Source organism: Zootoca vivipara, chromosome 11, assembly GCF_965207765.1.
Source record: "Zootoca vivipara chromosome 11, rZooViv2.hap1.1, whole genome shotgun sequence".
Taxonomy (NCBI): Eukaryota; Metazoa; Chordata; class Lepidosauria; order Squamata; family Lacertidae; genus Zootoca; species Zootoca vivipara.
Genome location: NC_142594.1, coordinates 23,559,818 through 23,572,675, shown reverse-complemented (window position 1 = coordinate 23,572,675; position 12,858 = coordinate 23,559,818). Strand labels below are relative to the sequence as shown.

Below are 12,858 nucleotides of genomic sequence, written 5' to 3'. Positions count from 1 at the left end.
CATTCGGCTGGGAAGCTTGTAGCCAGGGCCACTGCAACAAACAACTGTGCAAGCCTTTGGAAGGCAGAGATGCAAGAGGGCATCAGAGGTTGGTAAGGCAGTTCCCCATTTATCTCAATGAGCCAGCCTCAATGGCTACTTGTGCATGGGCTTCTTCATTACAGACAGCCACACTAAAATATGGATGTCTCCAGCAGAGATGCTAGGTATGGGGACCAGGAGTACACCCCAACTCCCCAATAATCACATGGTGCCCCCCCTTCATGCGGACAACATAGGAAGGTCGTTAATAAAGTGGCCAAATCCAAGCGCAGACAGATTGGGCTACAGCCAAGGATAGAACCCACATCCTGGTTGCCCTGGCAACCCTAACAGCAAAGATATATGCTTGCTCCCAACCACTGGAAAGGGATGCCTCGAAATATAAACAAAATGTCTGCCAGCAGCTGTTATCCCTTGAATCTGTTTATACAGTCTTCTTCCACATAATCTGATTTACTTAATCTGATCAACGGCACAGACAGTGTGAAAAAGTAGGAAATGTTCCCAGAGAACTTGGCCGGTTAATAAGAAAGCAGAAAGTCCGGCTAAAACCAGTATTTGTATGTGCTTTGGGGGGGGGGAACTACACCAAATGGAACAGAAGAGAAAAAGTGCAACTCTTGCTAAATCTCTAAATATTCATAAATAAGGAATTGCATTGGGGTGGGTGGGTTCTTGCACTGGTTTTGATTCAAAATTATGTGTTTTTTTACTTTATAAACATGCAGAAATGTATTTGAGAATCTCAGCTTTCACTTTAATATGAGATCTTTGTGCCCAGAATCTCTCCCTCCCTCTCCCTCCCTCTTTTAAGTAACAGATGCTGGGGGCAAACAAGAGTGCACTTATAAGCTTCCCAGAAGCATTTGAATGGCTAGCATTTAGAAACAAAATGCTGGCTGATACAGATCTTTGGTTAACCCATCATACCTCTCCTCTTCTGCCTCTATTGATTGTTTAAAAAGGTTCCAGTCCTTAGGATTGCAAGGAACTTGAAAGTGTGTGACCAAGTTCTGAACTTCCACTCAAGTGTGGATGTGTGGTAAGTGCCATGGATTTTAGTGGATCTTTCTAATGAAAGCCAGTATCAACATGATCTTGGCTTTCGAAAGGAATTTGCAAGGGGCCATGATAATATGAAACCATATTATCCGGAACCTGCAGGAGAGAAGAATGCTTTTTGCACTAACTCAGGTCCTGCTGGCTGGTTTCTCACAGGCAACTGGATGGTCACTGAGAAAACAGGATGCTGGACTAGATATGCCACTGGCCTGATCCAGCAGGCTCTTATGTCCTTGCATAATCTACTTTCCTTATCTGGTCTGCTATCTATACCATGCATACATGGCCAATTTTTTAATAGTACATCTCCGCTCAACCATCCACAACCTAAGAAAGTGGCATCACGCTCTCTTTTATGTAAATGAACTTTCTGGCACAATTGAAAATGAAATATGACTACTGAAATCCACCAAGGGGGGGGGGGGAGAGAGAGAGAGAGAGAGAGAGAGAGAGAGAGAGAGAGAGAGAGAGAGAGAGAGAACTAGCAGTGCCAATTAAAACGTTACTGAAAGCCAGGTTGCAAACTTGGCCTGTTGCGTGAAACCAAGGCAGAACCAACTCACCACAGATCTACTCAACCCCCATACTCAGAACACCAGCTTGGTCATGTGAATTAATCCAAAGTACCAGAAACAGTGAAAAGGGGCAAACTATCAGGAAGTGAATCATCTGCAACAGGAGTTGGGAAACAGTGGTCCTCCAGAGATTGTTGGACTACAACTCCCATCATCCCTGACCAATGGTCATACCAGCAACAGCTGGAGGGCCACAGGTTTCCAACCTTGATCTATATTTCTATACAGATCTTGATCTATATTTTTTCAATCAATGTGGTGTTAAACAAAAGGGGACGATAAAAACACTTTATATTTACCTGCCTACTCCCCTGCTTAGAGGAGCAGCTACTAGTACTTCTTGAAGGCGACAAGACTTTCTGAGACACACCGAGATTCTTTTCTTCAGTCATGGTCTCCGAAAGAGTTTCTTCTTTCAGCGACAAAACGAGAAGACATGGGAGAGAAAGGCAAGAGTCATCGCATCTCCAAATGCATCCCAAGGGTGGTGCTCAAAGGAAATTCCTAAAAGACAGAGCAGGAGGGTGAGAAGGGGGAAAGGAGACAACAGCACACCATCAATTTTAGTCAAGAGCAATTCTAACAACAATAAAGAGCTCAGATTTTCAGCAATGCAACGTGACACCATTGCTATAAAATTAGCAAACCAATAAGCTATGAAGGGTAACATTCAAGACTTGATGAGTAGTGTTGAAATACGTCACAAAAGAATGGGAAGGCAGATGGACACGGAGTATTATTTAGTGTAATGTTCTGCCTTTTTCGGAGGCATGCAAAAAGAAACTGAATAGGAACCAGGTAATATTAGGGATACATAGGGCCTTTGATTACCGTGAAACAACCTGCCAACCCCACTTCTCGGACAGTTTATAGAAGTGGTCCGAAAATAAAGACCGGCAGGGTTTTCTTCCTTTTTCACTTTAAGGTTTATTACCTGCTGAAGTTTTAATTCTTGTACATTTCTTTATCATGAAATATCGTTTTATCTTTTATTCACAGGCATCATTGAGAGAGCTTGCTCTGAAGGGGGGGGGGCGGAGAATTTAAATAATTAACAATAGAAAAATTATTTACATAGTGCCAGAGTGTATTTCATAACACTTCATATTGAGGCTTATACCCATACTTTCCTCCACTCTTTTCAGGCATGGCCTGCAATTTAAAACTTCATGGCTGAGCATTCCTGGCCACACACACAAACACACACGAACTTTCCCCGCTTTAAAGAACATTTTTTGTGGGGAAAGCTCTGGAGCAAAAGAAAGGGTGCTCAGACATAAAGCTTTAAAGGACAGACCATGTCTCAATAGTGCTGAGGAAAAGTTAAGCGTGGATAAGCCCTTCTTAATTGCAGGAAGCCCGATTGTGTTTATGTCCAAAGCTAGATTTGCACCAGGGTCTCCGAACCCACATGCTTAAGCCAGTACACTATGTCAGCCCTCAACTATGTTTTAGGCATGGGGCAGAGGTATGGGTGGGGTGATTTGTGGGAACACTTCCCAGCATGGATTCCATGATTCGGGTGAGAGAGTTTGACCTTCTGATGTATCCATACAGATACACAGAGCTCACAGACCATACTAACTGTACCTCTACCAGAAGACAATACTTCTAGGACCACCTTGTCTTTATAGTTGATCTGGTGAGTCATTTTCACATTTTAAACTCATCCAAGTTGTTGTTTAATATTTTTTTTTAATTGCCCAATTATTGAAGCAGCACTTAAAGGTGTGGGCATTTAAAAACCTGTCAGCTGTGAACAGATAAACAACAGAAAATACCCATAGGAAATGATTAGAGAGCAATAAGTGACCCCCATAGAGGAGGCAAAGGTATTAACAATGCCAATATGATTGGTGGAAAACCCATTTATGGAAACTGCCGCCCCTAAGAACACAACACCTTTAACTGCCGCACAATGGCAATTCTAGTGCATGATGAGGTCAGATATTTAAGTAGGCATCTGTTGTCAAGTCTGCCAGAAAACAATATTTAATAGCAGCACCAAGGTGGCAGTCTGCATCGAGAACCTTGCTGGAAGTCCCAGGGACAATATAGAAAACGTGAGCTGTGGTAACCATGGCAACAGATTCTTCCCACTTCACAAAAGCTAGACTAAAGGGCAGCACCCTTCACAAACTTGAGGGTAAGAAAGTCTCTTACTGTACTATTACACAAAATATTGTATTATTCAACAGTGGTCAAAATAAGGTAATGTAATTATGTAATATGTGGGGGAAGGTTCAGAATACTGATCAATATTTAACTTTGATCTTTTCTTCTTGGACTCCAGTAGTGCTGACAATATATAAGCTGACAATATATAAATAATCTAAGCCAGGCTTCCTCAACCTCGGCCCTCCAGATGTTTTAAGTCTACAATTATCATCATCCCTGACCACTGGTCCTGCTAGCTAGGGATCATGGGAGTTGTAGGCCAAAAACATCTGAAGGGCTGAGGCTGAGGAAGCCTGATCTAAATACTGTAAAACATTTCTTATGTCTTGCCAACAACTCTTTTCAGGATATGAAATCTAATCATTTTAAAGCCATACACCAATGTCTAGTTTATAGATTATAGAGTTTGCTTTTTAAAAAATGCTCGGATACCACCCCTGGAGTTTTTCCTGTTCTTTGTGTCTGCACAATGGCCACAGAATACGCTCTTGCTAAAATCAGTTTTATGGTATTATGCCTCATGCAGTGTGTTCTACTAAAATGTTCCCCAGACAATGCCAGTTCACTTTGGTTTTTTTTGTCTGCAGCAAGCAAGTTCTGCATTATAGCCGCTTACATGCCTGGCTACTTGGTGCTGAATTAAGAACCATGGCTACATTTATTCACCCAAGCTGCCTGAGTGACAACATATGGCAAGGTCTGCTTCAGTGAATCCTGTGCCAGATCTGTCATCATTCCCCCCAACAGTGAACTCAGGTGGTTGAGTGCCAACAGCACTGGCGTTGAAATGTGGATCACTGAGAAAGAAGGAAGAAAAAGCAGCATGTTCCGCTGAACCCCGAGGTATGGGGAAGTACAAAACATCTGAACACCTTCAGAAACAGTCCAGTTTGAGTATTGCTCATGCATTCCAGGGACCAGGGAATGTTGGCAATTGGAAAAGAAAACCAGCTGGTAAATAGAGATGAATGAATCGGCCTGCTTTAGCCTTACCACACCTTATAAGAGTCCAGCAGTTAGGAACACGCCTGCTAAGGGGAAAGAATGCAACTATAAGATTTTGTTGAAGGGCCCATTTGTCTTCTTCCTATTCAGTGGGATACAGAAAGGAGAGGGCATCTCATCGTAAGTGCTGCGATCTAAACACTACATATCACACTCGTTCTATTTAAAAAACCAACAACATCTCAAGTGCCTTTGTGAATGGCTGCCAATAGCTTGTATGCAGCAACCAACATTTAAAAAGCACCACTGGGATATTTTAAAACTCTGCTATAAAGTTGCCTAATGTGGCTGCAATACAGTGGTACCTTGGTTGCCAAACTTAATCCGGAACACTTCCAGGTTTGCAGCATTCGGGAGCCAAGCTGTTCGACAACCAAGGTACCACTGTACTCAACAGCTATGGCCAGCTGTGGTTCTCTTGAATTGATTATTTTTGCCCCAGATCCTGACATCACAAGTCCAAGTGTGCGAAGGAATCACTGGCTAACTGTTGCTAGCGGGTGGGGGAAACCACAGACAGGACTCTCAGGCATGGCATAGCCCTACGTGAATACGATCCTGAGCGTATTCTCGGTTAGCAGAATACTGTAAGGTTCTTCCATTATGATTCAAGCTTTACTTTTAAAGCACCCATTCCTCTCTTTTCAGAGGTTCTAAAAAGGAACTCTCAATTTGTTCCCAAGAGCTCTTTGGGAAGAGCCAATCCTCTAATTATCTATTTCAACTGTCTAGGCCTGGTGAAACTCATTTCACTTTCCGTTACCATGAAACAGTATCTCCTGCATCAACAAAATCCAGCAGCATCTTCAGCTGCTAGAATTTAGTCTTGGGGCAGAGGTACAATCATGCTCTGCTGTCAGAACTCTGAATTTATTATTGCTAAGGCGTTTCATATGGGAAACCGCACAAATCCTCCTAGAGGTTGAGCTCTGCCTTTCTATTTTCAACACTCTTTCTAATTGTTCTGGAAACAAGAAGGGGGGGGAGGAGAGACCCTGTACAGGTGTTTCAGACAGTTCTGGAAATCATTATGCAACAGCTAAGAAGCAGGAAGGCCACAGAATTCGCTCCAGAGAATTGTTTCAGCAATTTGCTAATTTCTGCTCCACCCACTTTCAGTTTTCACCTTTGACCACAAGTTCTTTGCGGAAGCGGCTCATGTAATGTGGCAGGTTATTTGCTTCATACTTCAAGTTTGTTGAATGGCTGCGTCGGTGGGGGGGGGGGGGTTTGGAGAGGGGGATCCTAATACAAATGTTCCTAATTGAAGCAGCATGCAAGTTGAAAAAACAGCAAAAATATCTGAACAGCTACCACCCCCTCCCTGGTCGATACACTCAAGTTCCAAATATATATCTAAAAGTTTCAATAATTTCAACAAGACACGAGAACTATTTTGGTGTGCCTTTGCATTCATGGTCACAATGCTTCACTGTTACAATATGTTGTACTATTATTACATAGCAATGTGTGACTTCGATCTCAGATCCTCTGAAAGAAATATTAGAGGGGAAAGCTGGCGGTGGAGTTGCCATGGAGCAATTATAATTTTTCTGTTGTTGCTTAGCACTTTCTACAGCTCTTTAGAAATTATGGCTCATCTCTAACCCAGTAATTATCAACTGTATTTTTAGAATATACAAAACTGTATCTATAAATACAACCTGCTTGATCATTCATGCAATTCTTCCTTAAATAACGTAAAGAAAACACGTTCATTTTCAGGCCTTGTCTACACAGAGTATTTTAAGTAGCTAAAAGGAGAGTAGCAATGAATTCCCAATGTGACCAGCTCCAGGACATCCACAAAAATCAACTCAGTTATGTTCCATCAGGTTGCTCATTTCAAGATTTTGACAGAAGACCTCACAAGGACAAAGGAAATAAAATGAATTTCTCTCTTTTTAAATAAATAAATAAAAATCATTTAAACGGGTTGGTTAGCAACATCACATTTTGTGTTAGTTTACTTCTAATATATAACAGCCCCTGAGCATCAGTTGACCAGCATTTCCATTCCATTTTTTATTCCTTAAATATCCTGGATACCCACCCCACCCTTTTGGCAACCATATGGGATCTATAATGAAGAACTGATGAGCATTCCCAAAATACACCACACGTGCTGAACTCCCTAAGCAGGTAGGAAACTAAAAATAGACACTCAAGTACGATTTGGCTACAACTGGTGTGTTCTGCTAGCATCTGCTCTTACCCTGGTTATTCCAAGCAAGAGAGGAAAAACAGAAGGATTTTTTTTTAAAAAAACACCCTTTGTACTAGATGTGCTTTTCTTCCCAGTAAACCAGGGTTGCAGAATCTCTCTTAGCCCAAGGTTTCCACATTCCCTTCTGAACAAAATCCCGGTGGTGGGTGGGGCCAAAGGGGAAAGCGGGTGGGCCTAGGAAGGCTGCAAGCTATTGTCGAATGCAGAATAAAAGGACACACAAAACCCTTGAGGAAATCACACCAGGAAGGTAGGTGCAACAAAATCCTACACACCCACTTATGAGAACTTCATTTTTTTAAAAAAAAAAATCTCTCCCCTCTGATAATTTTTGGAGGCAATTTATTTTCTTGTCGCTTGATGAAGAATGATTATAAAGAAAAGAAACTGCCAGAGACATTTTCAGCACAGCACTAGCTCATACATGGCTTCAGGTAATCTTAACGGCTTGATCGCCATGCTGCTCATAATAATAGCAGCTTATCAATCAGTATGTGGGTGCATCTGGACGCAAGGTCTTTTGAGTCCTGGAAATGACTGTCCCACCATAGGACTCACGGGGAATAGTTCTGTACCATAAGATTCCATGTTTCTACCACTGTTGAGTCTTGGCAACTGTTTGCAAGCTCTCTTTTGAAATAGCCATAGCTATAGGTACAATGACCATCCTTGTGTGCATTTCTTGCCTCCCAAGCTCAGAAATTCCCCACCCACCCTGAGTCTCTGTGCTACTTGCCGCCTTACTTCCCTAAGCAGAAAGTGCTATTTTGGCTGTGTTGGGTTCTCTCCCCAGGAACAAGAGCATTAGCTGCATCCGTCATCACTTCCAGTTACAAATGCATGCCTCTTTTGTTGCTGCCTTTGGTCCACAGTCTCCTCTCTTGTTGGGCCCAATCATTCCTTCCCGATGCCTCAGTTTACTACTCCGCACAGCGACCTCATCTTTCATCTTGCTTTAACTCGAGACAAGGGGAGTCTCTGGCCCTCCTGATGTTGTTGGAATCCAAAGTCCATTAGCCAGCACGGCCAACAATCAAAGATTATGGGAGTTGTAATTCAGCAACACCTGGAGGACCAGAGGTTCCTCATATCGGGTTCCATGCCTCTGCTAGCCCACTGGGACCCATCCTGCCTTACCATCTCCTCCTGTGCTGATTTCATCTTCCGTTTCTCTGCCTGAGATACCTAACGGCGAAATGTGAGCAGTCCATGCTGCTTGCATCCTGCAGTGGGTTTCCTTACCAGCTTATCAGATTGTACTCATCCTTGCAGCGCGTCTAAGTTAGCACAACTGCCAGAAGGTGCTTTTATACAGCTTACGCTGAGGAAGAACGGCTTGTATGTTGCAAGAGCAACCATCTGCCCCCATTAACCTCCAATATATTCCACATTCATAAAATAACTTGCTTGGATTTTCTAAACGTAGCCCGTCCGTTTCAGATTCACACCCTAAATAAAGTGAGCTTCCCTATTGGGCCGACAGCATTCATACATCACTCTTCTTTGAGCAAGCATGCTTCTTCAAAACACACAAATGCTGCCTTTCAGACTTGAAGAGCGTCAATTGGAAAACACTAAGCAGCCTTTACCACACTTGAACAAAGTGATCAGCCCTTTCTTTTATTTAGTGCATGACTGTTGTGTCCTTTTGCTAGAGCGCTTAAATATTTTATAGCCTGCTGTCCTCTCTTGTTAGTCTGAAAGGCATAAAAGCTCAGGTACCATCACTTCCCAGTACTAATTGGATTCTGGAATCCAGACAGAGTCAATATGGCAGACTGACTTACAAATAAATTAGCTTCCATTTATTGAGGGGCAAACACATTGCACTCCAATGCATGTTTCCTTGATTTTAAAATGAAAAGCAAGCTTTGGGAGGGAAAATGCTGAGGAGTGGAGACATGGGCGTAGCAAGGATATTTTTTGGGGGGGAGGATGCTTTTTTGTTGGGGGGACAGAACCTCAGCTTCCTATGTATTTTTATTGAATTTTATTGATTTAGGGGTGCAGCTGCCCCTCCCTGCCTACCCTGGCTATGCTCATGAGCAGAGAGGCAACTAGAGCATTGGGGAGTGGGGGACGACAACTTGGGAGTGGTCTGGATGGGTAAAACAGCAGCCAGGCAAGCACTACCTCCCCAAGCCAATTCTTTGCTCAAAATGACTCTCACTAAAAAGCTGTTTTTCATTTGAAAGAAAACAGAAAACAGAGCAGCCACTGGATCTTTGTTCCACACATTTTCATGGGCATATTATTTGCCCTTCATAGAAAGAGAAAACTTGCAGATTTTGCTAGGTGTACGAAATAAATAAATAATGCAGAAGAGGGCCTGCATTCTACTTTGACAGGTCCTGCAGTGGAGAGCAATTCTATCCCTTGCAGTTGCATTCAAAGCTAGAAGGCTGCAGATAGTTTGCACATCCAAGGTAGTGCAAGAGTGACCTGTGAAGTCAATATTTTGGATCTTGCTTCTGCCACAGGCTGCATTCAGCCAACCATATTTCAGCACAATAAGCCAAGATGTGCAAAAGCCATTGTGCCTTCAGACCCCATCTCTCCTCAGTGTGCTGGGTAACCCAGGAAGTTTTCATTAACCATAGTTTCTCATTGCGCCTGAGTGCGTAAGCATGCATAGCATGGGTGGCCAAGCCACGAGTGACAACATGGCCGCCAAGCCACAGAAAGGCCCCTCCCAGTCCCCACAGCTTTATCTTTCCATTTGGTTGGGAGATAAATCTCTAAAGGGCAGACAGAGTGCTTTATCTGCCTGTCGCAGGGGGATCTTTTATCTCCATCTCAGCACTAAGCAACAGAGCGCTGAGATTAGAGACAAACCTTCCAACTGCTCTTGAGGAGCAAAAGGCAACATTTCCCCCCAGCTCAACCATGGAATGGGGATGGGTAGAAACTCTGCATTTTACTTTGACAGGTCCTGCAGTGGAGAGCAATTCTATCCCTACCACCACCCTAACACTGGAGTGGGGGCGCGGGCTGGAAATGATGGTTTTGTGGATGCAAGTTGTGTGTGAAAGAGGGGGAGAACGATGTGTGACTGCAGGGTCCAGAGATTGCCTATATTGCTGCTATGTGGTCCTTGGAGGGGGACTGTCAATACTGTCCTTAGGATGAAATAGATTAGCTACTGCTGTAAGGTTACCAGATTTCTTTTCAATGAATCTGGGGACACTTTTCAACTTCAATAGATTTTTTATGGGGACTGATTTGTAAATCCGGGGACCTCTGGTAACCTTAATACTACTGGTGTATAGGACTGCAACCTTAAGTAGCGCACTGAAGGCAGCCCTGCATTGGGAAACTTTAATGTTTGGTGTTTTATTATGTTTTTATATGTGTTGGAAGCCACCTGGAGGGGCTGGGGAACACAGTCAGATGGGTGAGGTATAAATGATAAGATGATGATGATGATGATGATGATGATGATGATGATGATGATGATAATGGAAGGAGTAGGGAACTTGTTGCTCTCCAGATGTTCCTGGACTCCAACTCCATTCGACCCTGACTCAATGCAAGCTAAGGTTGATTGGAAATGGGAGTTCAACAATATCAAGGAGCTGTCCATGAGCGAGGTCATCTACCAGGCAGGCATACACACAGAAGACCCAGGATGCAATTAGCTTTTTATTAGCAGGGGGAAAACAAGACTGCAGTGTCCTTGGTTCGTCTTAACTCAACAAAGACATTGCTGAAACTAAGCTCTGGGCATTCCCTTTCCTTCTAGCCTCTCACTCTGGATCCCTCCCAAGCAAACTGTGTCGAGCAGGTGGGCTCCTCCTCTGGTCCTGTCTGGCGCATTGCTCAGCAACATGCAGGACCCTCCTGGAGCAGGAGGTCAGAGGGGGAGGAGAGACAGCAGGAGTGGGACTGTCTGCATGTACGGAGTGACTCTCAGCTTCTAATCATGTCCTAGAGGGCCCTCCTTCTCCTGAATCCCCCCTGATCACTCAAGTCTCCTGCTTCTATCAGTGCCAGCTCATCCCTTCTGCCGACTGCTCCTCGATGTCCCACCACCAGGCTCAGGGCTCAACTTTGGAGTCCTCCCTGGGGGGCTCTTGGGCTGGCAGCTCCATCACTCCTTTTTTACCAGCTCGCAAAGTTTTTGTCTGGCTCAGGCCTCCCCACCATGGCACACTGAATAATGGAGGTGGCTACTCAGAGGAGCTTCGCTCTTCTCGGCTGGGGAACTAATTACAGGGCCGCATCATCTTATTTTTCTACTTGCCAATACACTCAACGTGTAATGCAGTCCCCTTTCGAAAAAGGAACAGCATGTGGTTAATGCTATAAATTCTGGCAGTCGTAAGCATGGAACACTCTTGGCATCAATTTGCAAATACATTTATCTGTCTTTTATGCGGATATTATCTCTTGATCAGTTTTAGTTTTCTCTCCCATGCCTAATAAGGAGAAAAGAAAGCTGTCAGTAACACAGCACAGAATTCCACAGATTTATGCTTGTCTAACAAGACACAACATTACTCATCCCTACAGCAGAATGAATAGGTACTGTATTCATTATAGTGCAATTTACTGACACAAAACTGTGCTAACAAGGAGTTAAGCTGAACTACTCCTCAAGAGAATCATTGCAAAGGGAATTCGGGGGAAAGCGGCTTCTGATTTGAGAAAGAAAGAATATTGTAGATCACCACTGGCAATTTTCTCTTGCAAATTTATTTATCTTTTGGTGGCTGTGGAGATCACTGCCTAAGAAAAAATAATCTCCTTAATATTCACCAGACAAGCATTATTCAGGGATCTTTGTTCTGGTTTGATTGGCTCCTAAGCACTGGGTATGGAAACGGAGGTAATTACTTGTTCACAGTTCTGCTGCAGAGTCTTCATAATTTTTATTCTCTTCTGAACCATTAAAGTGTAAGAAAGCATGACAGGCACCTCAAGTGACACCATGGCCAGAAACCATCTGCAACACTCGAGTACTCAGCAACGAAGTACAGATTTGTAATGAAAAACCTATCTGGAATATCCCAGGCAAAAACATAAGACCAGTGCAGTCAAAGTTACCCAGCTATGACCTTCCCTTTCAGTACAGCTCACTCACTGTGTCCTTGGGAGGATAATGTAGCAGCTGACTACTGCCTGAAGGAAGCATGCATATAAACTGAATCAACGCAACTTGACAGAAGGGAGGCAGAAGAGGTTCTACCACTGCAGTTTGGGCTCTGCTAGTTTAGTTTCAGCTACTGGAGTTCATATTGCAACCTGTGGCGCATGGGAAGCAGCCTTAGAAATTCACCAGGGGCTAGGCGCATTTTGCACCTGGCTATTGACCACTCGCGGACAAGTGAAGATGCCAAGCCTGAGGCCTCCACCATCTGGAGATGCATGCCTGGGGATCCTTGGATCTTGACTGTTTTCACACACTAACAATGCATCCTGTGGAATTCTTTCCGTGATATTTTATCCGCACAATCAGAATGAATTTCAGGAACCAAAAAGCCGTATTGAAATATACGACTTTCGAGCTGTCTGGCCCCAAAATGGCAAACTAGGCATTCCATTTTGGCGATTGTAACCCAGGTTTTAGGAGCCATTTGGTGCCTAGCTTATATATTTGAGTTTATAACACTGATGGGAGATGGAGTCCACAGTTTCCCTACCCCATAACCTAGCACAGAGAGAATTTGTAATGAAGTATCTGCAAAGGCCTTAATCTCAACCCTTTCTGTGAGTTGGAAGCGCAAAGCCCTGTCCAGTCATTCTTAAGCGATTAACAAGTTGCGGGAG

The 12,858-nt window shown here is 43.6% G+C and overlaps 1 protein-coding gene across 10 annotated transcripts in view; it reads right to left on the bottom strand.

The window, feature by feature from the left end:
- Positions 1-12,858, bottom strand: part of OSBPL3 (oxysterol binding protein like 3) — a 103,906-nt gene that overhangs the window by 64,511 nt on the left and 26,537 nt on the right. For all 10 annotated transcript variants that reach the window (XM_088653492.1, XM_060280714.2, XM_060280717.2 and 7 more), the window contains one exon: positions 1,979-2,183. In XM_088653492.1, coding sequence (XP_088509618.1) covers positions 1,979-2,071 — 93 coding nt within the window. In that variant the 5' untranslated portion in view covers positions 2,072-2,183. The remainder of the gene's footprint in view (positions 1-1,978; positions 2,184-12,858) is intronic.